At 48.9% G+C, this 24,435-nt stretch overlaps 1 protein-coding gene across 1 annotated transcript; it reads right to left on the reverse strand.

Moving 5' to 3' along the window:
* Positions 1-1,958: 1,958 nt before the first annotated feature.
* On the reverse strand, positions 1,959-23,929 carry LOC130115308 (SPARC-related modular calcium-binding protein 1-like). Its single transcript, XM_056282914.1, has 11 exons — positions 23,888-23,929; positions 20,934-21,108; positions 19,792-20,037; positions 18,673-18,726; positions 17,462-17,512; positions 16,857-16,937; positions 16,168-16,360; positions 15,578-15,651; positions 14,732-14,825; positions 10,807-11,159; positions 1,959-2,140 (listed from the first exon to the last, which is right to left on the reverse strand). The coding sequence occupies exons 1-10, from the start codon at positions 23,927-23,929 to the stop codon at positions 10,808-10,810; spliced, it is 1,362 nt and encodes a 453-aa protein (XP_056138889.1). The 3' UTR covers positions 1,959-2,140; position 10,807.
* Positions 23,930-24,435: the final 506 nt, after the last annotated feature.

The following is a 24,435-nucleotide window of genomic DNA, read 5'->3' on the forward strand; positions in this document are numbered from 1 at the left end:
CCGTTTCTAGCTCTGCCAATGACGAGCGTGCATTTGCTGTCGCTGCTTTCGCAATAGAGCCTGTGATTGGCTCATACCGGGTACTGTTTATAATCCGACCTGGTCTAGTTCAGAAATACCGGAAGAAAACACGCTTTTGTCTACATTTAACAGAACAGGGGCATCGTCCGAGACTCGTCAAAATTCCTCTCGCAGTGTTGTTTTCGTTTCGTCATATTTTGGTCAATGATGAGATGAATTCAGATGATCCAAAGGAATTGAATCGAGTGCAACTTGATTGACTATACCATACTTGATATATAGCAAGTCCACTTGCACTTGATTCAATTCCTTTGGATAACCATGACCTGGATGAATGAGAACACTCGCAGACAAATCACATAATGTTTAATATTGCCATGGTGCAGAGGGTTCGTCTAGTTGTCCTTATCGTTGACTACACTGAAAGAACCTTCGTCAAAGAGCACCGTCATCACTAATTTCGTTGACGAGATTGGCACTGCTCCCTGCCCCCCCCCCCCATGGCTGCAGTCTTACCTGCAGTATCCAGTCTTCATAAAGAGAAAAGGCATAACATGAACACAATCAAGCCATTCAAGTCGTCATGTCTCAAGTCCCGAGTCTTTAAATTCCAAGTCAAGTCTCAAGTCTTTCATTTTTTTGTCAAGTCAAGTCACAAGTCATCAAAACAGTGACTCGAGTCGACTCCAAGCCGCAATGACTCGAGTCCCCCTCTCTGGTAATTGGTGTAATGGCTTGTGTGGGTGGTGGGGTGGTTGCAGGTTACACAGTGAAAAGAAGGATCCATGTTTTCCTGATTTTGCAGTTTTTAATAGAGGGTTCAGGTAGTCTTGTTATCTTTACAGGATGCTCAAGCGGTCCCGGAAGCAGTAGCGGTTTGGTCGCCTGGTAGCAACAACGCAGACGTTAGCAAGCACAGAGCAACGTCGGTGGGATGCAGGACCCGTGACGGGGATTCTGGGTGAGGTCTAAATGAAGGACGGCAGCTTGTTTGGTGGTTCAGGATAATGATAATTTCACCCAAGAGTGTGACATGTAGCACAGCCGCCTGTGGATTCATATTTGCTTGGTGTCAGCGGCTGTTTCCTACGTTTGGAACAAAGCCGTCACCATCCACGAACACTGCGGCATACAGGTTTTAGGAAACACGCCCTAAAAAACAGGCTACAAACGAGATTCAGCGTGGAGCATGATTGAGCAGATGGTAGCGAATCAAGGGGGCAGCCCGGGAACCGCCACAGCCGGGACGCGAACCCTTATCTCCTGCACCGCGGGCGACAACGTTAACCAGTCGACTAAAGAGTCCGCGCCGTTAGTCAAGGGCTACACTACCCCCGACCCCCGCCTTCGGGAAGTGCATCCGATGGAGGGGACCGCCACAGCCGGGACGCGAACCCGTATCTCCTGCACCGCGGGTGACAACGGGCGGCCGGGCTGCCCCCCGAATTCGCTACATTGGTGTCAAGACGTGGGATGGCGAGATCGTGAAGGACCGTGAGGCCATCGGAAGCGTTTCCCAAGGGGGGGGGGGGAGTGTAACGTACATGAATAAGTAGACACGTTAGCCCTTGGCTAACGTGTCTACTGGCTAACGGGTCGGACCCTTTAGTCGAGTGGTTAACGTTGTCGCCCGCGATGCGGAACATATGAGTTCGCGTCCCGGCTGTGGCGGCGGTTCCCGAACTGCCCCCCCCTCATTCGCTACAATGCAGGAAGCAAAATAACACAAACAAAATGAAAAACAGAACAGACAAAAGAGTTTGCGTGACCCCCATGGGCTGAACGGTGGATTCCGCAAAGGCCGCTCTGAAGCGAAACTGTCAATACGTGTCTGTTTGTGGGCAAAATGTGTCTTAAATATCAACACAACATGGACCGGACGAGGAAGGGCTCCATGCACGGAGGGAGTCGCGGGGAGGGGGGTCAGCAATATGGGGAAGGATGGGACGAATGCAGCAAATGGGTATTGAGGAAAAAAGGTGGGTGCAATAAGGAAAGGAGGAGGTGGTGGTGAACAAGATGGGGATGAAGGGAAGGTGACGCCAACGCTGTAGGACAGGAGATGAGCGGATCCTGCGGCATCAACCCAGTTCCCCTGGTGCTCTCTGTAGCCCCGGCCCTGGTAGAAGAGGAAGGAAGGAAGTCATTAAAAAAGAGAGGCGGAATTGACAGATTGTGAAAGGAAGAAAAAGGAATGAATTAATGTGGCGTGTGATTAAACATAGTGAGTACAATTAAAATCCATTCCAGCCAGATCCGTCTCGTGTCTTTACATGACAGCTGGCAGGAACAGAGTCTCTGGGGAGGTCTCCTCTATCTCGACCAGACAGAGGTCCCCTCTATTCAGCCCAGAATATCCCTAACCTGACCGGAACCCCAGCCTCAGTCCATGACAGACCTGACCCCCTTAACAAGCTAGCAGGGCTGGTAGCCTGGTCAACTCTATCTCTATTCTTTTCATTGCATCTCTTTCAGTGTTTCTTGGCACGCTCTCTCTGCTCTCCCCATCCTCCCCTCTCCTCCCCTCCATCTACATCATTCTACCTTCCCTTCACCAGACCCCAGAGAACTGGGCCAAACTGAGTGGGGGGAGGGGGGGTTATATGCTGGGGTAGGGCTTTGCTGAGCGTGCATGCTGTTATTCATACAATTAGCATTAACTCAGACTGACTAGAGTCCCTGGCAAAACCATCACGCAGTCCCGCTGGAGGTTCTATTCATCAGAGGTTTAACTTGATGTTTCTGATTTGTACTGTTTAGCGGTCTATTCCGCTGCCTCCCAACACGGGGATCGCTGGTTCGAATCCCCGTGTTACCTCCGGCTTGGTCGGGCGTCCCTACAGACACAACTGGCCGTGTCTGCAGGTGGGAAGCCGGATGTGGGTATGTGTCCTGGTCGCTGCACTAGCGCCTCCTCTGGTCGGTCGGTGCGACTGTTTGGGGAGGGGGAACTGGGGGGGAATAGCGTGATCCTCCCACGCGCTACGCCCCCCTGGTGAAACTCCTCACTGTCAGGTGAAAAGAAGCGGCTGGCGACCCCACCTGTATCAGAGGAGGCATGCGGGAGTCTGCAGTCCTCCCCGGATCGGCAGATCCCGGATCGGTGGAGCAGCAACCGAGACGGCTCAGAAAATAGGGTAATTAGCCAAGTACAATTGGGGAGAAGAATCCGCCATCCCCGCCAAGTATTCAAATGTAATGGCGCAGGAAATGCCTTGAGTCGACCACAAATAGAAGGAGAAGGAACTTGCTTATCCAATGCAGAGGAGCAAACGATGGGCACTAAAATCCAAAGCTGAACATTATCCAACGCCCCATTAGGCTTAATGAAATGTTTGATATTCTGCTCAATGTTAAACTGTCGGATGACACTGCTGATTAGTCCTTTGTTCCGCAAACTAAGCCTGCTACTGCCAAATCATTATGCCGGTGTTCCGCCAAAATATGCAACCCTCACAAATTGTGAGCTGCACGTGAACACTTTCTGCACGTTCACGTTCGAATGCAATGCTGCGCTTTACAGCGTGAACGCGGACTAATGTGACCACCTGACGAGGCCCAGTCCACCAACTAATAGAGAATAACTTTAACTTGTTCTCTATTATGTTCATAGATCAAGGGGGAAAACGACAGAAAGGAATCATCTTGAAGACAGAAGAACGGTCACAGGCCGGGTGAATGTTTGGTTAGCGCGTCGTTTGTTTTATTTATTTGTTTGTTTGTTTGTGTTATTGGTTGGTGTAACGTTCAAAATGACCACCTTGGTCGTTTTCAAAATCCAGAAAATCCAGAAGGGTCAAATTTTCAAAGTTTCATAACTTTGTGGAAAAGTAAAAGATACAGTCCCTGCCGCCCCCCCCCCCCCGAATGCCCCTGAAATTGTCCATGTTTGCATTAAAATGAGTTTTAGATCAATTGCACAACAAAAAAAGCACCTCCTAGTCTGAGGCCATGGTTCTCTGCCGGAACATGGTGGATTGCTCCCTCCGGGTTGGGGATGAGTTGTGGCCTCAAGTGAAGGAGTTCAAGTATCTCGGGGTCTTGTTCACGAGTGAGAGTAGGATGGAGCAGGAGATTGACAGGCGGATTGGTGCAGCATCAGCAGTAATGATGACGTTGTACCGGACCGTTGTGGTGAAGAGGGAGCTGAGCCGGGAGGCAAAGCTCTCAATTTACCTGTCAGTCTTCATTCCAACCCTCACTACGATTTGGGTAGTGACTGAAAGGGTGAGATCGAGGATACAAGCGGGTGAAATGAGTTTCCTTCGTAGGGAGTATGGGCTCAGCCTTAGAGATAGGGTGAGGAGCTCAGACATCCGGAGGGAGCTTGGAGTAGAGCCGCTGCTCCTTCGCATTGAAAGGAGCCAGTTGAGGTGGTTTAGGCCTTTGATTAGGATGCCTCCTGGGCACCTTCCTTTGGAGGTTTTCCGGGCACGGCCAACTGGGAGGAGACCCCGGGGTAGACCCAGAACTCGCTGGAGGGACTACATGTCCAATCTGGCCTGGGAACGCCTTAGGATCCCCCAGGAGGAGCTGGGGGAGTTGCTGGGGAGAGGGACGTCTGGAGTGCCCTACTTAGCGGCTGAAGATGAGATGAGATGAGATGTGATGAGATGCACACAAAAAGTTATAAGAGCTACCTAAAACGACAATGAGCGGTCAAAATGACCGCGCGTAATTTGCGCTTCATGTCGCGTGTCATGTCACGATTTGTGACGTGTTGGTTGCGTCATTTCCTCCGCAACGTTCATTGCTCTGTCCTAGAAACACACTAGCATTCTCCAGTGCTGTTTATCTGTTGTCGAGTTTCACCCCGTTTATTGTAAAGCGACTTCGAGTGTTAGGAAAGCGCTGTATGTCTGATTTATTATTAATAGTCTAAACTTGATGCGTGATGATGTCCAACATGTCTGGGTACAGCCGCCGTTTCAGACGCACCATGGCTACCACCGAGGCGCTGCAGTATTTACAGGCATTGGACAGCGGCCATTTTAAATTGTTTGAAAAATAGTGTTAAAGTTGTTAAAATGTTTTAATTTTGGTGTCAGTTAGTTTCATAACAGACATACTAACATATGTAGTGCGTAAATATCTCAACCGGGCATTTATCCTGACACAATATAGAGTTTAAAAACTGGCCGTCATTTTGACCGCCCATGGTCGTTTTAGGTAGGAGTGAAATCCCGGTCTTCGGAGTCAGAATGCTCGGATGGGATTTTGTGAGGGGAAGGGATTGGTTCGACTGACAGCCAATCATGGCCGGGCATTTTTAGAAGAATGTGGACATCGATACGCTATTGGCTAGTCTCGGTTTGATGGCAGACCATCACTCGTCTTCTGTCAGACTCTTTCATTTGCTGGCCATTCAGTTATAACATTATTATTACGTAACAAAACCTGTGTTTGTTTTGTGTATTTCAAACATATAGTGTGGAATAGGTGTAAACAACGTGCAGATACATATAAGGGGGGACACGGATGAAATGAAATGAGCTTCAACACCCACCCCCCACCCCCTCGCCCTCGCCCACAGCTGTCACGGCAGGCTGAACAAGCGAACCGCTGTCTCGGGCCGTGACTGACAGCTCGCTGACATGCCAGCCATTTCCGCTCCGCCCGGCTCGGTTTCCTCCCATAACGGCCCATAAGCACGCGGACACTGGCGGCTGCAATTTGTCTGGCAGCCAGCCCAGCGCGCGCGGATCTCCGGGGAGCCTGAAACAACCCCGACTAGAGAAAGACACCTTTTTACCTGGGGGTCTGGTCGTGGCACCAGGGTCCAGATACACCGAGCTCTGTGTGTGTGTGTGTGTGTGTGTGTAAGCATGTTTAACTATCCTAATGTGGACCAAATGTCCTCATTAGAGAAACCAGAAACCACCTACCTTGTGTGGACATTTTAGAGGTCCTCACAAGGAAAAGGGTCTATTTTAGGGTTAGGACTTGGTTTTAGGGTTAAGGTTAGAATTAGGGTTAGGTTAAGGTTAGGGTAAGGGTTAGGGTTAGGATTAGGGTTAGGACTTGGTTTTAGGGTTAAGGTTAGAATTAGGGTTAGGTTAAGGTTAGGGTAAGGGTTAGGGTTAGGATTATGACTTGGTTTTAGAGTTACGGTTAGAATTAGGGTTAGGGTTGGGTTAGGGTAAGGGTTAGGGTTAGGACTTGGTTTTAGGGTTAAGGTTAGACTTAGGGTTAGGTTAAGGGTTAGGGTTAGGATTAGGGTTAGGGTTAGGACTTGGTTTTAGAGTTACGGTTAGAATTAGGGTTAGGTTAAGGTAAGGGTTAGGATTAGGGTTAGGGTTAGGCATGTAGTTTGCGTGGTTAAGGTTAGGGTTAAGGGCTAGGAAATTAATGTAGTCAATGAGGGGTCCTCATAAGGATAGTAAACCGAGTGTGTGTGTGTGTGTGTGTGTGTGTGTGTGTGTGTGTGTAATTACAAAGTTAAACCACCCCAGAAACTTCGCCGCAAATACCCCCAGCAAGTGCCTGCCTATCTAGTCTTTACCACTGCTCGGTGCAGTTCATTTCGACGCAGAAATCGACGTTCTCCTACCAAGAACGTCGGTCTACATTGCCTACACGTACCAGAATGCATTGCGCGAGTTTCTCAACGATTGGAAAACGAACGTCTCAGCCGATCTTCCTTGTAGTTCCGCTACAATCCACTGAAGCCAGTGGACGGCAGGACCAGCCTGCTACAGCAGGTCTGCACTGTGCACAATATCCTGAGACGCCACCACTGCCATGAACACAGGGAAATATGGTTGAAGACCTGCTAAATTTACCTTTAAAGAGGAACATCTGCACCTAGGATCATCCGTGCTCCACCCCTCCCCCATCTTTAAAAAATGCTCAGAAAATGGAAATCAGAGGGTCGGGGTCAAGGGGGGGGGTGCAGTCGGTTGAGATAAAACTCTCGTTTTGGTCAGTCGGTGCAGAAACATTCATGCTTTTCTTCAGTATGAGTGAAGTGTTTGCTGCTAGAAGTACTTCGACATACACGCGTTATGTACTGCCTGCTGCGGCGCAATACGTGCAGATTTACTGCAGGGCACGGACGCGGTGCTCATCACGACTGCACAGAAATGTTGACTTTTGACCCTGGACTGGTGTCTTTTATTGAGACATATCCGCACATTTCAGTTTTCCAATCATAAATCTTGTTGGAGTGCGCAGTTACACGTATTCTTCATACCCCCCCCGCCCCCCCCCCACGGGCAACACATCAGAGGAAGCCCCAAACGGAATGAGAGAGTGCAGGCAGCGTGCAGAATTTCTCATAGCTGTCAGATATAGTTCATTCTTCTTCTGATTTAGCATCGGCCGTGGAGGTGTCGGAGCAGCTGTTTCAGGTCAAACAGAGGGAGTAACGCTTGGCTGCAGGGCCGCGGTGACGCCTACAGGAGGGAGAGGATCAGCCAGATGTCAATCATTCCTGTTCCCACCTCCCCTTGTGTTTGAGTCACATTGGAAACTGCTGTTAAGGAGGAGGTAAGCGATCATTTTAGCCCATCTCTCTGCCTGCTCACGTTTTGAAAAAGGTGGAAAGAAGAAGAAGAATACAGCAACACAAATACGCACATATCTCCCCAGACAGGTGGCCAACGCCGGTATGTCGCCTTTCTGCTTGCTTCATAGTGTAACGTGCACGGATAAGTAGACACGTTGGTCCTTGACTAACGGGTCGGACCCTTTAGTCGACTGGTTAACGTTGTGGCTTGCGGTGTGGGAGCCACGGGTTGTCTGGGAATGTTCTCATTCATCCAGGTTGTCATGGTTATCCAAAGGAGTTGGATCAAGTGCAACTGGACTTGGTATATATCCGTGAAGACGTTTCGCCTCTCATCCAAGAGGCTTCCTCAGTTCGTGCCTTTCTGACTAGACCAGGGGTGGCTAACCATGTGCCATGGAGAGCCATGTGTCTGCAGGTTTTCATTCCAGCAAGACTCCACACCAGGTGATTTCACTGATTAGCAGCCCTTCAACCAAAAGAGGAAGAATGTATCAGTGAAATCACCTGGTGTGGAGTCAGGTTGGAATGAAAACCTGCATACACATGGCTCTCCATGGCACATGGTTAGCCACCACTGGACTAGACCAAGCTAGTCTGACTGGCTGGTGATGAGACTCAGAATTTATCCTCTAGGTGTAGATAGACTGCTATCTACACCTAGAGGAGAAGACACACTCCTTCGAGGACAGCAACGTCCACATTTTGGACAGAGAAGATAGATGGTTTGACAGAGGGGAGAAGGAAGCCATCTATGCGAAACTGGAAAAACCATCCTTCAACAGAGGAGGAGGTCTGCGACACCACCTATCTCCCACTTACAATGCCGTCCTTTCATCTCTACCCAGGAGACTCAAGAAGCCTAGCCTCCAAGAACAACAGTCGGTCACTAACGGCTCCAACCACTCTCATGACCACTGAACAATGAAGTCGAAACTAACACCCCCAACCACCGTCGCTGCTAAGCAAATGCAAATCAACAGCTCCGATGGTGACGGGCGCGGCCAAACATCGGGACACAGAGAGCCACGCATATCAATAGCTCTGACAAAGAGAGGATAAATACTGAGTCTCGTCACCAGCCAGTCAGACTAGCTTGGTCTAGTCAGAAAGGCACGAACCGAGGAAGCCTCTTGGATGAGAGGCGAAACGTCTTCACGGATATATACCAAGACACGGGTTCGTGTCCCGGCTGTGGCGGTCCGGGACCGCCCCCCGAATTTGCTACAATATGTTATTGGTCTGATGCACCGGGCACCATGCGTCACATAAGTCACGTGGGTTTTACCATCTTTGACGCTTCCATATAGGCGATTCAGAAAGGGTTGACTGTAATGGGTGTTTCCCCCGAATATATTCGGGGGAAAACACCCTAATGGGTGGTTCCTATATATATATATATATTTATATATAAATATATAATCCAGTGAGTCAAGTGAATTCTTTATGAGACAGTTCAAGCCTGTTCATGCCATAAGCAATCATCAGCTGTCAATGAAGTTACCAAGGAAAGAACATACCATTTACTGCTTCGTCGTGCACATCACGTGCACAACGTCCAATGGGGAAGGGAGAGGTGCGACATTCAAAAATTCCAAAAACACGTGATCGCTAACGGTCCAATTTTAGGGGGGGGCGGGGGGTATTTGTCTATTGGCATGATTTATTTATAATTACAAAATAGGTGCTTATATCTATGCCTGCAACTGCTGGCCAACTCATTCCTGTTACTCAGTGTGGACGTTTCTGGTTTGCAGATGATAAAATATTTTTCAGTTAGACATAGATAACACATTTTACTACTGGTTGAATATGTTTTCTTCTTTGAGAGGATTTTCCAGGTGGTTGAATAATTAATGTTTCTGTCCGCCAATGACCAAGATGTTACATTCTTTAAACGGTTGTTTCTAAAGCTACACATGCAATAATGACAATGAATTAAACTTATATAGCGCTTTTCTAATACTCGAAGTCGCTTTACAATAAACGGGGTGAAACAAGACAACAGATGAATATAACAGACATACAGGGGTGGATGGGAAGGGGGGCTACGAGGGGGAGAAGCAGCAGCCACACACGACGCCAGCCGTACTCCCCGACTTGGACAGATACAAAAGGGAAAGAAAAACAAACATCATAAATCACATTAATCAAGAGGCGAGTCCTGATTAATGACTTGAATGTGGGCAGATCGCAGCAGTGTCTGATGTGCTTGGGGAGGGAGCAGGTCAAGTGCTCGGTCCTTAGTCTGCCTCAGATTAGGGGTGGATGACAGAACAGGGGGGGGGCACAAGAAGGCAATGGAGAAGAGGTGTGTCTTGAGACGGGACTGGAAGAGTGGGAGGGATTCTGACTCTCTAATGGTTTGGGGGGGGGGGTGAGTTCCAGAGCCTGGGAGCTGCCCTGGAGAAGGCTCGGTCACCAAAGCCGCGGAGGTTGGACCTGGGGGTAGAGAAAAGGGAGGCTGAGGTGGATCTGAGGGACCGAGAGGGTTGGTAGGGGGAGAGGAGGTCGGTGAGGTATGGGGGAGCCAGTTTGTGAAGGGCTTTATACGTTTGTTTTGGAATAGTTGCCTGGCAGCATCATGCCAGTTAGCAAGCTAGCTAGCTAGCTATGTGATCTCAAGGCCACATCCCCTTACCTGAATGGTACTTTTAAAGCTGGAAAAATCAGACTCCTAACTTTAATATTCCACATTAAAACTCATCTGACTGAATTAAAGTCACTGAACTGGATCTCTAATTAACCTTACCTCGTTCAAAGCTGCACTATGCAAATTTGGCAGCAGCTGCGCTTGTTGGCGGCGAGTGGTACATCTGGAGCGGCCTACAGCAATGTCTACCGCCATGTATTAACTCGAGCTTAAAAAATTAGTTTACACTGAACAAATTGCACCCACTGTTGCCTCAAAACACCAAATAGTTTGGCTACTAGAGTCTCAAGAGGTAAGGTGCGACCAATCTTTTTGTAGTCTTGCATATCATGTATGGTCTCTTGATTTAGTCAGAAATGAACTGATAGAGCTTTAGCACACTAAGGAAGAACAAGTGTTACTAAATCTTAAATACTTTTGAATATATTGCGATGTGGCGGTAGACAAAAATAAAAAAAGACAGTTCAGCATCAGGCCTTCATTAGAGTATGCCACTGCAACCATGCGATATACACTGAAATCACCAAGCATGCGGTCAACAAGCGCCGCTAATGTGCCAAACTTCCATAGTGTAGCTTTAATTTTAAATCCTCTCAAAGTCCATACACACAATAGCTTAACGTACGTCAAAGACCCAGACAGACTCGGAGCTCCTCCAGGGTCAAGCCTCGGTCACCGTCCTTGTCGCAGTACTGGGAGAACTTCTTGGCACACCTCCGCGGCTTCAGCCTGCGGCGCAGGTACCGACGCAGCGGCCTGGCCTCGCGCTCGCTCAGCACCCCGCTGGAGTCCACGTCCAGCCGGCTGAAATGCCACCGCAGCGCCACTTCTGGTCTGGAGGACTCCAAGACGGCTCGTGCAGCGGGAGAAGCAGAACCCAAGAGAGGCGAGGAGGACGGAGAAGGGGGAGGATGAGGGCGGGAGGTCGGAGGGTTTGGGGATGGAGAGGGAGAGTCGGGAGGAGTTGAGCTCAATGCCCTGGCAGAGAAAGGAGAGAGAAAAAAGGCTGAGTGACAACAAGAAAGAAGTGCTGGATGGCTAAAAGAACAACTGAAGCATCCCCTCCACGCCTGAAGGGGACATCTTTGTTTGTTCGCGGCGTGCACATGTGCGTGTCTGTCCGTGGCTAATCTCACAAACTGCTGCACGTATCAGCCTTAAATTCTTTGTGCAGTTATAATGAAGAACCTCTCGTGGCTGCAGTGACTCAAAACCCTCCAAAAACATTTGTTCTCCTCATCGCTGCCCCTTCACTCACTCTCTAGCTCGCTCAGCGAACACGCTGCTCTGGCTCTGGCACTGCCCGGCCCAAGTCAGCCACGCACACGGGCGACTCCCATCTACGGCTGAGTCAGACTGGGCAGCGACAGTGTCAAAACCAAAACATTACGTATTCAGGTGCGAGTCTTGAGAGTCAAGGAGAAGTCGACCGTGTTCTGCAAGCCAGCGAATCGTTCAGTGCTGACCCCAGCACAGGAGAACTGGAGGAACGCCACGCGGGAGGGCCATCGTCTCCAATGTTAAAACTCCCCTATAAAAGTGCAATCTCAAGAGTAGGATTAATTACAGTTACATCTGGAAATCGTCTCAGTAGCCACAATAATACATTTCCCATGGCTGAGCTATGGTTCCTTACTGTTGTGTTATGAATGAAAGTCACTCAGCAGAGCAGCCATTCACCCTCGTCCTGTTTACATCATGGAAACCATGACGGTTAAACACATATGATATAGTTTAATAAGGACGTTGAAACTATGATAGCCTGATTTCTGTCATTTCATGTCAGACTTGGTCGCTTTCATGCGAGAGTCCACCTAGAAGGCTGCACATCTAGACTGACCGGCAAAGCGGTTTATTAGGCAGACGTCTTAGCTTGATCGCTGCGTGTTAGCAACTTGTTTTCCCATATTTCCTGTTCGATCAACTTGGGCGCTGTACAAAAGTCTCATAGTGGCAGGAAAAACGCCAGGTTTTCTGTCCGTGAGTGCATGTATTGCCCTTCTCTCAGTAGGCAAAAAATAAAAAAGGATTTGTCACCAAGTCTGGACACTGTAGAGGGGGAGAGACGTACGCCTGGTGGAGACCTGCACCCTGCTGAGTGCACCCCTCCAGTTCTGGTTTAAATTCCATCCATCCATTATCCCAACCGATATTCCTGCTCTCAGGGTGGCGGGGATGCTGGAGCCTATCCCAGCAGTCATTGGGCGGCAGGCGGCGAGACACCCTGGACCGGCCGCCAGGCCATCACAGGGCTGGTTTAAATTCCCTTTGCAAAATTCACTCTCACTGACTTGTTTTTACTAAAAGTCTGCTCTAGTCTTCTATCAATACTGTGTTTTTGTTCTTTTGTTTTTCAAATATTGCCCATTTAACCTCCTTTTGATATTCCTTTACTTAGCACGGTTTAATTGTTCTTGTTTCATTGCCATGTTTTATTTCTAAATCTGTTTCTATTTTATCTGCTCTGGCCCTCGCATGTCTGCGAGTTTTGGGAAAGGGATCTTTCCGCGGATGCTCTGCAGACGTCTCCCACATGTTTTCCTGCAGAGATTCGTCTGTGATGTCTTTTCCAAATCTTTCGTGATTAACCGAAACGGAGAGAGTGAGGATGGAAGGTGACATCCGCTGCTCTTCACTGTCTCTTGCCGTTCCCGCTGGTGTGCGTGGAAGGTCCTGTGAGAACGCCGCCGTGATCCACGAGGACAAACCTGATTTGAACTGACGCGTTTTTCTTGCCTTTTTGTAAACCACTTTGTAAACGCCGAAATCGATTTAAATCTTCTCCATTAGCGTGACTCCTGCCCTGAGGGGCGCTGATGATGCCATTTGTTTGTCTGTTAAAGACTTGATTGGAAAACATGGAAAGGTCCCTACATGATGTGATTGGGTTTTAGCGGTAACTGCATCAAGGTCACCGTAAAGGCCTTTGTTCAGCGGACTTCAAATTGAAACCAGAACGTAGGATTCGCCATTTCACACATATAAACCTATGCATTGTTATCAGAGAATGGCAGCCTTGTGAGAATCAGTAGAGGTCAAAGTTCAGGGGTGGGGGGCATCCGGTTAGCGTAGCGGTCTATTCCGTTGCCTCCGGCTTGGTTGGGCATCCCTACAGACACAATTGGCCGTGTCTGCGGGCGGGAAGCCGGATGTGGGTATGTGTCCTGGTCGCTGCACTAGCGCCTCCTCTGGTCGGTCGGAGTGCCTGTTCGGGGTGGGAATAGCGTGATCCTCCCACGCGCTACGTCCCCCTGGTGAAACTCCTCACTGTCAGGTGAAAAGAAGCGGCTGGTGACTCCACATGTACGGGAGGAGGCATGTGGTAGTCTGCAGCCCTCCCCGGGTCGGCAGAGGGGGTGGAGCAGAGACCGGGACGGCTCAGAAGAGCGGGGTAAAATTGGGGAGATAAACGAGGGAAAAGTAAAACAAGAAAAGCATCTGACTCGGGTTACGGTTTATTCCACAATACGCCAGACATCCTGCGTCTTTAACAACCCCAGCATGTGTAAACGTGCCGCCACATGAAATCCAGAGCCCTATTCCCCTTGACTCGAGATCCCCAAAATGAGACTCGTGAATTCGATTCATGAGATCCTACAGAATCAGATAAATATCTAATTTCACAGCAACGTGCCAATCTGCTGAAAGACGGACCGTAAAAATACCCTCGATCCTTCTCACTGCAGGGGAGGTTTTATTTATGAGCGAAAAAATAAAACTCCCGCAGTATCTTCAGGGAGAGAAAAGATGGTCACAGGAAGAAATACGAGGAACAGAAAATCTAGGGATCAGTGTGTGTGTGTGTGCAGGGGTGCAATCTGATATTTGGCTTAAGAAGCCAGCCATCACATGTGGACGTGCCGTGAGATTCAAAGGCCTGTGTTGTGAGGGGCGAGAGAAGAGAAAGAACTGGGCGAGAGGAAAAGAGAGAGGAGGAAAGGTAAAGGAGAGATGCTGAGAGACAGAGCTTGAGAGAACACGGGTGAGTGAGCGAGGGCGAAGGCGCCCAAGAAAGGAGGGAGTTGGGAAGAGGAGCGATGTACGAAGGATTTACAAATGGAGCGAGAGATCAGCGGATCAAGGAATGACTGACAAGAGCGAGCGAGAGAGAAGAGGAGGAGGTGAGAGAGAGCGCTGGAGGGTGCTGGCATCTCCCCCAACAGCCAGTGATGCGCCATGGAGTCTGCATTGTCCTTAACCCTAACCCTAACCCTAACCCTAACCACCAACCAAGTACAAAAACCTGAATTCAGCTTTCATCTGGCATTCTGGACAGCGTGCGGACTTTAATTTAAAGTACTTTAATTCAAAGTACTGTGATTTAAAGTACTTTAATTTAAAGTACTTTGGTTTAAAGAGTAATTTCCTCCTGGAGAGGTTCGGTTTTTCCCTCCCCGGTTGGGACAAACGTGGTCAGAACAGTCCGGCCGACGCTCTCTCGTCCCATATCCCACCCCTTACCTGTGTGTCCTCTCCACCACCCAGAGACTCTGACAGGAAATCAGTGATTAGAGGAGCTTCCATAACCTTGTCACGAGGGTAAAACTAACCGGGGAGGATTCAGTTTCCCAGCATGCTCCGCTTCAGCCTGCAGGGCTCGCACCAGACTCTGCAGAAACTCCTTTTTTTGGGCCCCTGGACACCCTGCAAGAAAACAATAGCGTCTCACATCCCGATTACAAACAGCCGACAGACATAGTTCATAAGAGTGCTGCCAATGAAATACAGCCAAGATCAGAAAACAACACGTGGTGAGGTAATGTCTTCAAAGGTCCTGGTGTCCCGGTACACTGGTGTGCTGTCATTACTCAGGCCATCATAAATGAGGCTAAGATAATGTCGGAGTCTTGGCGTCCGGGTGGCGTGGCGGTCTAGTCCATTGCCTACCAAAAAGGGTATCTCTGGTTCGAATCCCCGTGTTACCTCCGGCTCGGTCGGAGCATGTCTGCAGGTGGGAAGCCGGATGTGTCCTGGTCGCTGCACTAGCGCCTCCTCTGGTCGGTCGGGGGCAGCTGTTCGGGGGGGGAGGGGAGGATAGTGTGATCCTCACACGCGCTACGTCCCCCTGGTGAAACTCCTCACTGTCAGGTGAAAAGAAGCGGCTGGCGACTCCACATGTATGGGAGGAGGCATGTGGTAGTCTGCAGCCCTCCCTGGATCAGCAGAGGGGGGTGGAGCAGCGACCAGGAGTGGGGTAATTGACCAGGTAAAATTGGGGAGAAAAACAGGGGGTGGGGGGTGACATAGGAGTGTGTCGGTCCGTCCACCGGGCTGTCTCTCAGTCTGTCTAAGCATTCAGTGTCCATCTCCTGTCTTTCTGCTTGTCTGTCTTTGTAAACATGTATCACTGGGGTTGTGACCCCATAGTGTTCAACCTGTCTGGTCTGTGTCTTTACCAGGTAGGGGTCTATCTCTCTGTCTCGTGTCCGTCTGCACCTCCTCTGCCCCACTGCATTCTGGGAGTCGATTCCTGTAAAGAGAAAAAGAGACGAGGCATCCCAACGCTAGCTTGCAGAAATGTCACCTTGTAGAGAATGCAACTGTGCAATTTCCATCCATTCATCCATTATCCAGCAATTTAGTGTGGCCGGTTCACCTGACCTACAGATCTTTGGACTGTGGGAGGAAACCGGAGCCCCCGGAGGAAACCCACACAGACACGGGGAGAACATGCAAACTCCACCCAGAGGACGACCCGGGACGACCCCCAAGGTTGGACTACCCCGGGGCTCGAACCCAGGACCTTCTTACTGTGAGGCCACCGTGCCGTCAGCATAATTTCATCATGTGAATATTGTAGGAGTATGAGTCAAACAAAAAGAAAGAAAACTTGGCGAAAGGAAGAAAAAAAGGAAGAGCAAATAAAAAAGAGGTGAACAGAAAAGGGGAAGCTGCGTTACGAATGTCGAGCAGAAATGGCCGGAGGAAACCCAGTAACCGGTGACCTGGTTAACTGGAACAGCCTCCGGTCTGATGAGTCGGTCACCTGGCGGAGGTTCCCGGTAGCGGCCTGCCGGTGTCGACCCGGACACACCAGCAGTATCCTGTGGCGACGTGACACTGCACCGGGCTGTAGCGGCCATCCGCGGTGCATTCTGGGACGAAACGCTCCTCCTGCCGGGCGGAGCGTGACGGAGAGGGCAGCGATGCACGCTCACGCTCGCATGTCTGTGGGCTGTCTGTCAAACACACACACACACACAGCAGTATCAGCACATATGAGAAGATATAAGTATATTTATAAGCAACCTTAAACCATGTGGGAAAATTAGGTTAAGAAAAATCAGCCTGATACAAATTCTTATTGGTTTTCGTCGTTGTGTTGCTCTCAGTGACGGTGCCATATCTATTGTCAGAAATCATTACATGTTGGGAACCTCAGGACCTCAACAAGTAAGAGTTGAACCCTGCATCCTGCATGCTTTGCATGCTTTGGATGCTGCATGCTTGAATCCTGCATGCTTGAATCCTGCATGCTTGAATCCTGCATGCTTGCATCTTTTGCATGCTTGCATCTTTGCATGCTTGCATGATGCATGCTTGCATCCTGCATGCTTGCATGCTTGCGTGCTGCAGGCCTATTCACCCTGCACAGACATACAAATGTGAACAATGACGCAGACTTAGTTAACAAGCACACACAGAAATGCAGACAAATGACAAATGTACCCTTACCGGTGGGTCGTCTGACAGAGCGGTTTCCTTTGGGGTCAGAGTTCAACAGTATGGTCACCCAGAAAGGAGGAGCAGTCAGCTCTGGAGAAGGGATTCATTCATTAATGATTCTAGTTTACAAAATGCAGTGACGGGGAAAGAAGGGAGGCAGACGGTCAGCAATTCCACTATTATCGCAGTATTGCTCATCACCAACGCAGTACTACTCTTACTGTCATCACAGAATAATATGACGAGACAACGATGTCAACGTGTGGAGTTTAATTGTTTCTAGAGCTGCATGTAGTCAGGGTGAGGGGTCAACTCTAACCAGATGCAGGTGAAACTCATGGCAGAAGGTCCCAGCTGCTTTGAAGGGATCACCATTCTGTCCTAAAATGCTGCCTGGCTGTTAGAATACTGAACTATTTATAAAAATACAAAATATTTTTTAAGCAGCTGGGATCAGATATTGCAACTGGTGGACAACAAAATGGTTGAATTTCCTGTTCTGTGGGGCATTTTGGGTAATAATAGTATGTGTACCCATCTGATGATGTGTGATATGGTTCGTGTTATTTGTAGGTCAGATACACAAGACATCATCTTTCTTTCAGCATCGTCACCTGCTGCTTTTCTGCTGGGATCAGGAGACGGTCTGGGTACACCCGTCTCATCTGGAACATACAATGACACACATGCACGCACCCACACCCACACACACCCACACCCACACCCACCCACACACACACACACACATTTTAAGCTAACATTCACAATCGCACTGACAAACAGTGACAGATTAAAATCACGTTTTACACCTAAAAACTGTCTGTTACATAATACTCAAAAAAACTTACTGAGCTAGAGGTCAAAAGAAAGAGGTAGAGCAAGTGAGACAGAAAAAGATGAAACAAAGAAGTGAAAAGGGAAATTGGAAAAGGAGGTGAAAAGGTGTCGAGAATCAGATGATATAGGTAGAGAAAATAGGCGACATGAGGACATATGAGAACAACTAGCATGGATATCTGACAGCGAAACTTGCACAGGCTGGCTAACTCACTAACTAACTCACCAGCTGACTCACAGGCTAACTCGCTGGCTAACTCACTAGCTGACTCACAGGCTAAGTAGCTGGCTTACTCACTAGCTAACTCACCAGCTGACTCACAGGCTAACTCGCTGGCTAACTCACTAGCTAACTCACTAGCTGACTCACAGGCTAACTCGCTGGATGACTCACTAGCTAACTTACAGGCTAACTCACAGGCTAACTCGCTGGCTAACTCACTAGCTGACTCACAGGCTAACTCGCTGGATGACTCACTAGCTAACTTACAGGCTAACTCACAGGTTAATTCGCTGGAAAACTCACTAGTTAACTCACAGGCTAACTCGCTAGCAGACTCACAGGCTAACTCACTAGCTGACTCACAGGCTAGCTCACTAGCTAACTCACAAGCTGACTCACAGGCTAACTCACTAGCTAACTCACTAGCTGACTCACAAGCTGACTCACAAGCTGACTCACAGGCTAACTCACTAGCTAACTCGCAGGCTAACTCACTAGCTAACTCGCAGGCTAACTCACTAGCTGACTCACAGGCTAACTCACTAGCTAACTCACAGGCTAACTCACTAGCTAACTCACAAGCTGACTCACAGGCTAACTCACTAGCTGACTCACAGGCTAACTCACTAGCTAACTCACTAGCTGACTCACAGGCTAACTCGCTAGCGGCCAGCATACCTGGCAGGAAAATAAACCTTCCAACAACATGCCTGGGAAAACTTCGTTAAGCGGCATATATAAATAAAAACAAAGCGCATTTCTCACCGTCGTGGGAATCTGAAACTACTTCCGGGGCGTGGACGGTCTGGGCGGCGTGGTCTGTGGGTTGACGTCAAAAGGGAAAGCAAACTTCACCGAGGAGGACAGAAAGATGTGATTCCCAACAGATTAACTGACTAGTCAAGCTGACGTTATGGTTCCCAGGACCACTGGTTTTGCTGAACATCTGCCACCAGACTAACCGAATTAGTGTTTGACCACTTTAAATCACAACAATCTGTTCAAAATGTACAAAAGATAATTAACTTGTACAGTGACCCCCCCCCCCCCCCCCGCTGCCGAGCAAAAACCACATGGCGGAGCCTCGTTATTCCGGTCGTATCTCCTGGTAGTGTTTTCTCCTACAAGCTCTGTCTGTCATATTTGCTATTGTAGCGACTAAGGGGGGGGGGTTAACCACAGGAACTGCCGCGGCGCGAACCCGTACCGCCCGCACCGCAGGAGACATCACTAACCGCTCGACTAAAGGGTCAGACCCGTTAGCCAGCGGCCCGTGTGTCTACTTATCCATGCACGTTACACTACCCCCCTCCTTCGGCAAGCGCGTCCCCGCGCTTAAGCATATCAGCTTCTTCACGCATACGCTTCCGAGGGCCTTACGGTCGCACCATCCCACTTCTGACACCAATGTAACGAATTCGGGGGGCAGTCCGGGAACCGCCGCAACCGGGACGTGAACCCGTGTCTCCCACTCCGCAAGCGACAACGTTAACCAGTCGACTAAAGGGTCCGACCTGTCAGCCAGCGGCCAACGTGTCTACTTATCCATGCACGTTACACTATAGAGGTATCCGTGTCTGACGTCATTTATTGAACTGGCCGCTGTCCTAAATACACCACCAGCCACGGAAAGGGTCAAATAGGACGCTGGTTTGAATGCAAATCTCCGGAGAGTGGCTTTAAATGTCTACGTTGCTTTCTCGACACATTCTGCAAGACTTGTTGGCTAAACTGTAAGAACACCATCTCGGCAGATGGGTGTGAGACTGGCTGTACTGGGCAGCTCCCACGGTTTACTTGATGTAGTGATAAAACCACCCCCGGACAGGATAGGGTTGATGAAATGGGTTAATGAGATATTAGGGTTAATAGACTATATCTGACCTGTGCAGTTAGGGGCCACATGGAGCACAGAGGTCCCACTGATAGGTTTGCCGTCGGGCGTCGAGCACCAGCAGTAACCTGTCTGGTTGTGGCACTGCACCTGCAGGAAGTGGCCATCCGGGCCGCACTCTGGCACAAAGATGGCCACCGCCGGGCTGACATAGCTGCCGCCGCCGGTGCTACTGGTGTGGGCGCCGGCCGCGATGGCCTGAGACCGGGCCAGCTGGCACTTGGACTGACCGGAATCTGGAAGGGAGGTGAAGGGTTAAACCGGTGGGTAGATGTAGGCTGTCCGTGTATTTATGTTGTATATGTACTATGATAGCACTGTTTATCACAGACATGCCTATATATATATATATATATATATATATATATATATATATATATTGCAGCGAATTCGGGGGGCAGTCCTGCAACCGCCACAACCGCCACAACCGGGACGCGAACCCGTGTCTCCCACTCGGCAAGCGACAACGTCAACCAGTCGACTAAAGGGTCCGACCCGTTAGTCAAGGACTAACGTGTCTACTTATCCATGCACGTTACAATATCTATATATATATGTGGAATATTGGTACGCTGACTTAGTAAGCTTGGTGATCGTTATAGTATCTGTAATATCAATAGTTGCAGGCTAGAAGTTAGGTGTGAGTAATTCCTCTAAATGCTAGCTCAATCCCAGATGCCAAACGGTGAATGTCAATCAACCAGTCAGCATGAGAGACAAGCAATAACAGGACCCATTGGACCTGGTCTCCCCCCCCCCACCCCCGCACTAACCTTCACTACTGGACAGGATATGAGGAAGGACAGGCTGCTTGCATCACCTTCCATCTCAAGTAAGACTGTGGGGAGCAGGTCCGCTCCAGAACAATGGCCCCTGATGAAGACCACAGCAGCTCCCAATGCACTGTCATGTAGAACTAACACTAACTACAGTCTGTGTTGGACTTACCGGAACCTTTATTTGTGTAGTCTTACGTGGGAAGAAACAGTAAACGCAAGCAACCCGTCCTTCCTCGCATGGCGTGATCCAACAAGGCGCCTGATCCGTACAAAGAGTGCAAGTATAGGCTGTGTGATTGCAACTAAGACGCAGTAGCGCCCCCATGCGGCGTATCGCCGTAACCCCTCAGTACCGGTGCAGTGGGCCCGTGGGGCGGTGCGGAGGTGTGTGTTGATGCATTGCGCCCTCTGGAAGGCGCACAGGGATTTGTACAGCCTGCCGTTGCTGCCGCACACCGCTCTGTGGCGCCCCCTCTGGCAGTCAAGGACACAACCCCGGGGCCACATGTTCTCTGTGATCAGGAAAGGCTGGGCAGTGAAGAAACACACACAGAGACAGACACACGTCATCGTCAGAAGGGTTTGGTGAGTAATGGTACTTGTGTAGAAAGACGGTAGACACGATTGTGAGTCTGTGATTGTGGATTAACCGTGCAGCAGTAGGACCGGACCCTCTTCAACACGTGTCTGCTGTGGCATTAGACTGACACCACGTTCTCCCTTTACTTGTGTGCCTTTTCATCCATTTTGGTAACCGGTGGGTAAAGAATAATTTTCTTATATCAACATTTTTACATAATGACAGCGGAGGAGAGTGGAGAGTTTCCTGCCTGGTGGAAACCCGGCAGCCACAGAGCGACTTCCTACAGCTAAATTCAGCTACTCCACCAGGATTTGAACCCATATGCAAACCTCGGCCTTCGGGCAGAGGAGGCGGCCTCGCGCTGATCTTTGATATGAACTGCTGGCTGTTCAGCTCTGTGGACCTACGCCCATCAGTCTCACTGCTCTGTGCACACCACCCGAGGCACCAAATATTTCTATCACTGAACTCTCGACAGTTTTAACCACCCTCAGCGCAATGTCTCTGAGTATAACCCTAATGGGGGAGTTAAATGTTCATTTTGATACCACTGACAGTATATTCACCACTGACAGTATATTGACAGTATAGTCACCACTGACAGTATATTCACAGTATATTCACCACTGACAGTATATTGACAGTATATTCAACACTGACAGTATATTGACAGTATATTCACCACTGACAGTATATTCACCACTGACAGTATATTCACAGTATAGTCACCACTGACAGTATATTCACCACTGACAGTATATTGACAGTATAGTCACCACTGACAGTATATTGACAGTATAGTCACCACTGACAGTATATTGACAGTATAGTCACCACTGACAGTATATTGACAGTATATTCACCACTGACAGTATAGTCACCACTGACAGTATATTCACCACTGACAGTATATTGACAGTATATTCACCACTGACAGTATATTGACAGTATATTCACCCCTGACAGTATATTCACCAAAGTTCTTAAAGCAATGTTAGACTGCTTTGCTCTAACGCAATACGTATGTCGACTTTCCAACCCACACCAAGGCTCATATCCTTGACTTGGTTTGCTGTTCCGGCATCGCACCATATCACATCACCTCTGCTGAACTACCCCACCTCTGACCAATAAAGCTGTGTTATTCAACACCAACCTACTGCTCAGTAAATCAAGGGTGCATCATACCATATTATACCGCAACATTAGATATGTTAATCCTCGAACCCCATTCCTGCCCCCACCTCCTCACTCCCTGATCTTATGGACTACTACAGCGATAGTTTATCTTCTGCACTTGATAGTTTAGCCCCCCCTGAAAACACAGGTTGCCTCATTTGCCCATACTGCTCCCTGGTACACACCTGAACTACCTCACCTCAAGGCCATAGGTCGGCGTCTTGTGAGGCTTTGCACCAAGGCTGGACTTGCTGTTCATAGACAAATGTATTCGGACCATATACCCCTTTACAAAAATGCTGTCTCAACAGATAAAACATCCCATTATGCAAATAATATGGGGCGGCACAGTGTTGCCTCACAGCAAGAAGGTCCTGGGTTTGAACCCCAGGCCGTCCCAGGTCCTTTCCGTGTGGAGTTTGCATGTTCTCCCCGTGTCTGCATGGGTTCCCTCCGGTGCTCCAGTTTCCTCCCACCATCAAAAAGACATGCATGTTGTCTGTGCCCCTGAGCAAGGCTGGGCATTGTAAATGCCCACTGCTGCTATACATTAGGATGGGTTAAATGCAGAGAACACATTTGTTGTTTAAAAAAAACATATGATGAAAAAACAAAGTGGCTTTCTCTTCTTTCTCTTTAGATATCATTGGTAGAGTTGGTGGGGATACTAGAACTCTCTTCTCCACAGTTAAAAGGTGACTAAACCCACCTGAAACCGACATGAAGAGTAACCTTTCCAATGAACAATGCTCGGCTTTTTTGAAGTTTTCCACTCCAAAACTGGGGCAATTCATGAGCAGCTGGCCTCTGCTAACATCATGCAGACTGACTTACCATCAGAAGGTGTCATGAAACTGTCCCCGTCTACTGTCCAAAGTGACTTCATTCGTCCAACTGAAAATCACATTTTTGAATTAATTAGCAAGTCTCGCATCTCCACATGTCACCTGGATCCAATTCCCACAACCCTAGTTAAAACATGCCCGCCCTCTATCATCTCCCTGATAACCGCCATCATCAACTCCTCCCTATCCACTGCTACACTTCCCCCTTCATCGAAGGTTGCTATAATCAGACCAACTCTGAAAAAAAAAACCTAACTTAGATTTTAATGACCAAAACAACTACTGGACTATTTCCAGTTTACCATTCATCTCCAAAATCCTCGAGAGGGTAGTTGCAGCTCAACTCCAGATCTACCTCGATAACAATCATCTCTTTGAACAATTCCAATCTGGCTTTCGCCCCAAACATTGCACAGAAACAGCCCTGGTTAAGAGCACTAATGACCTCTTTCATGCAGCTGACTCCAGTCTACTCTCTATCCTCATCCTGGTTGACCTCACTGCAGCCTTTGATACTATATCCCATCAGCTCCTCATCTGGCTAGCATTGGAGTTGGGGACCCTTTATCAGTGGTTTGCTTCCTACCTTACAGACAGGACACATTTTGTACAAATTCAGAATCACTGCTCAAAAAGTTTGATAATTCCTCATGGAGTCCCACAGGGTTCAGTGTTGGGGCCACTCCTCTTTGTTATTTACCTCGTCCTTCTTGGAAACATCTTCCGGCACGATGGAATCCATTTCCACTGTTATGCTGATGATACACAGATTTATGTGTCCACTAAGCCCATTTCCACCCTCCCCTCCAGTACCCTCACTGCTTGTCTCCATGATATACAGATATGGACGACTAACAATTATCTGAAATTCAACAGCAGCAAAACTGAGCTACTCCTCATTGGCACTAAATCCACACTCTCAAAAACGAATATTTGCTCACTCCCCATTACTGGAGCCACCATACCCGTCTCATCTCTGGCTAAGAGCCTTGGTGGAGGCTCTTGGTGTTATCCTACATGGCACCCTTTCCTTTTCCAGTCATATAAACAATGTCTCCTGGATTGCCTTTTCCATCTGTGAAACATCTCCGACTACGTCCTGCTTTAACACAACACTCCATGGAAGTCTTAGTCAATGCTCTGGTCACATCATGCATTGACTACTTCAGTGTGTCCCTGGCAGGCATCCCCAACAACCTTATTCACCGACTTCAACCCATCCAGAATTCTGCAGCACAGATTATAACA

Source organism: Lampris incognitus, chromosome 7 (genome assembly GCF_029633865.1).
Source record: "Lampris incognitus isolate fLamInc1 chromosome 7, fLamInc1.hap2, whole genome shotgun sequence".
Taxonomy (NCBI): Eukaryota; Metazoa; Chordata; class Actinopteri; order Lampriformes; family Lampridae; genus Lampris; species Lampris incognitus.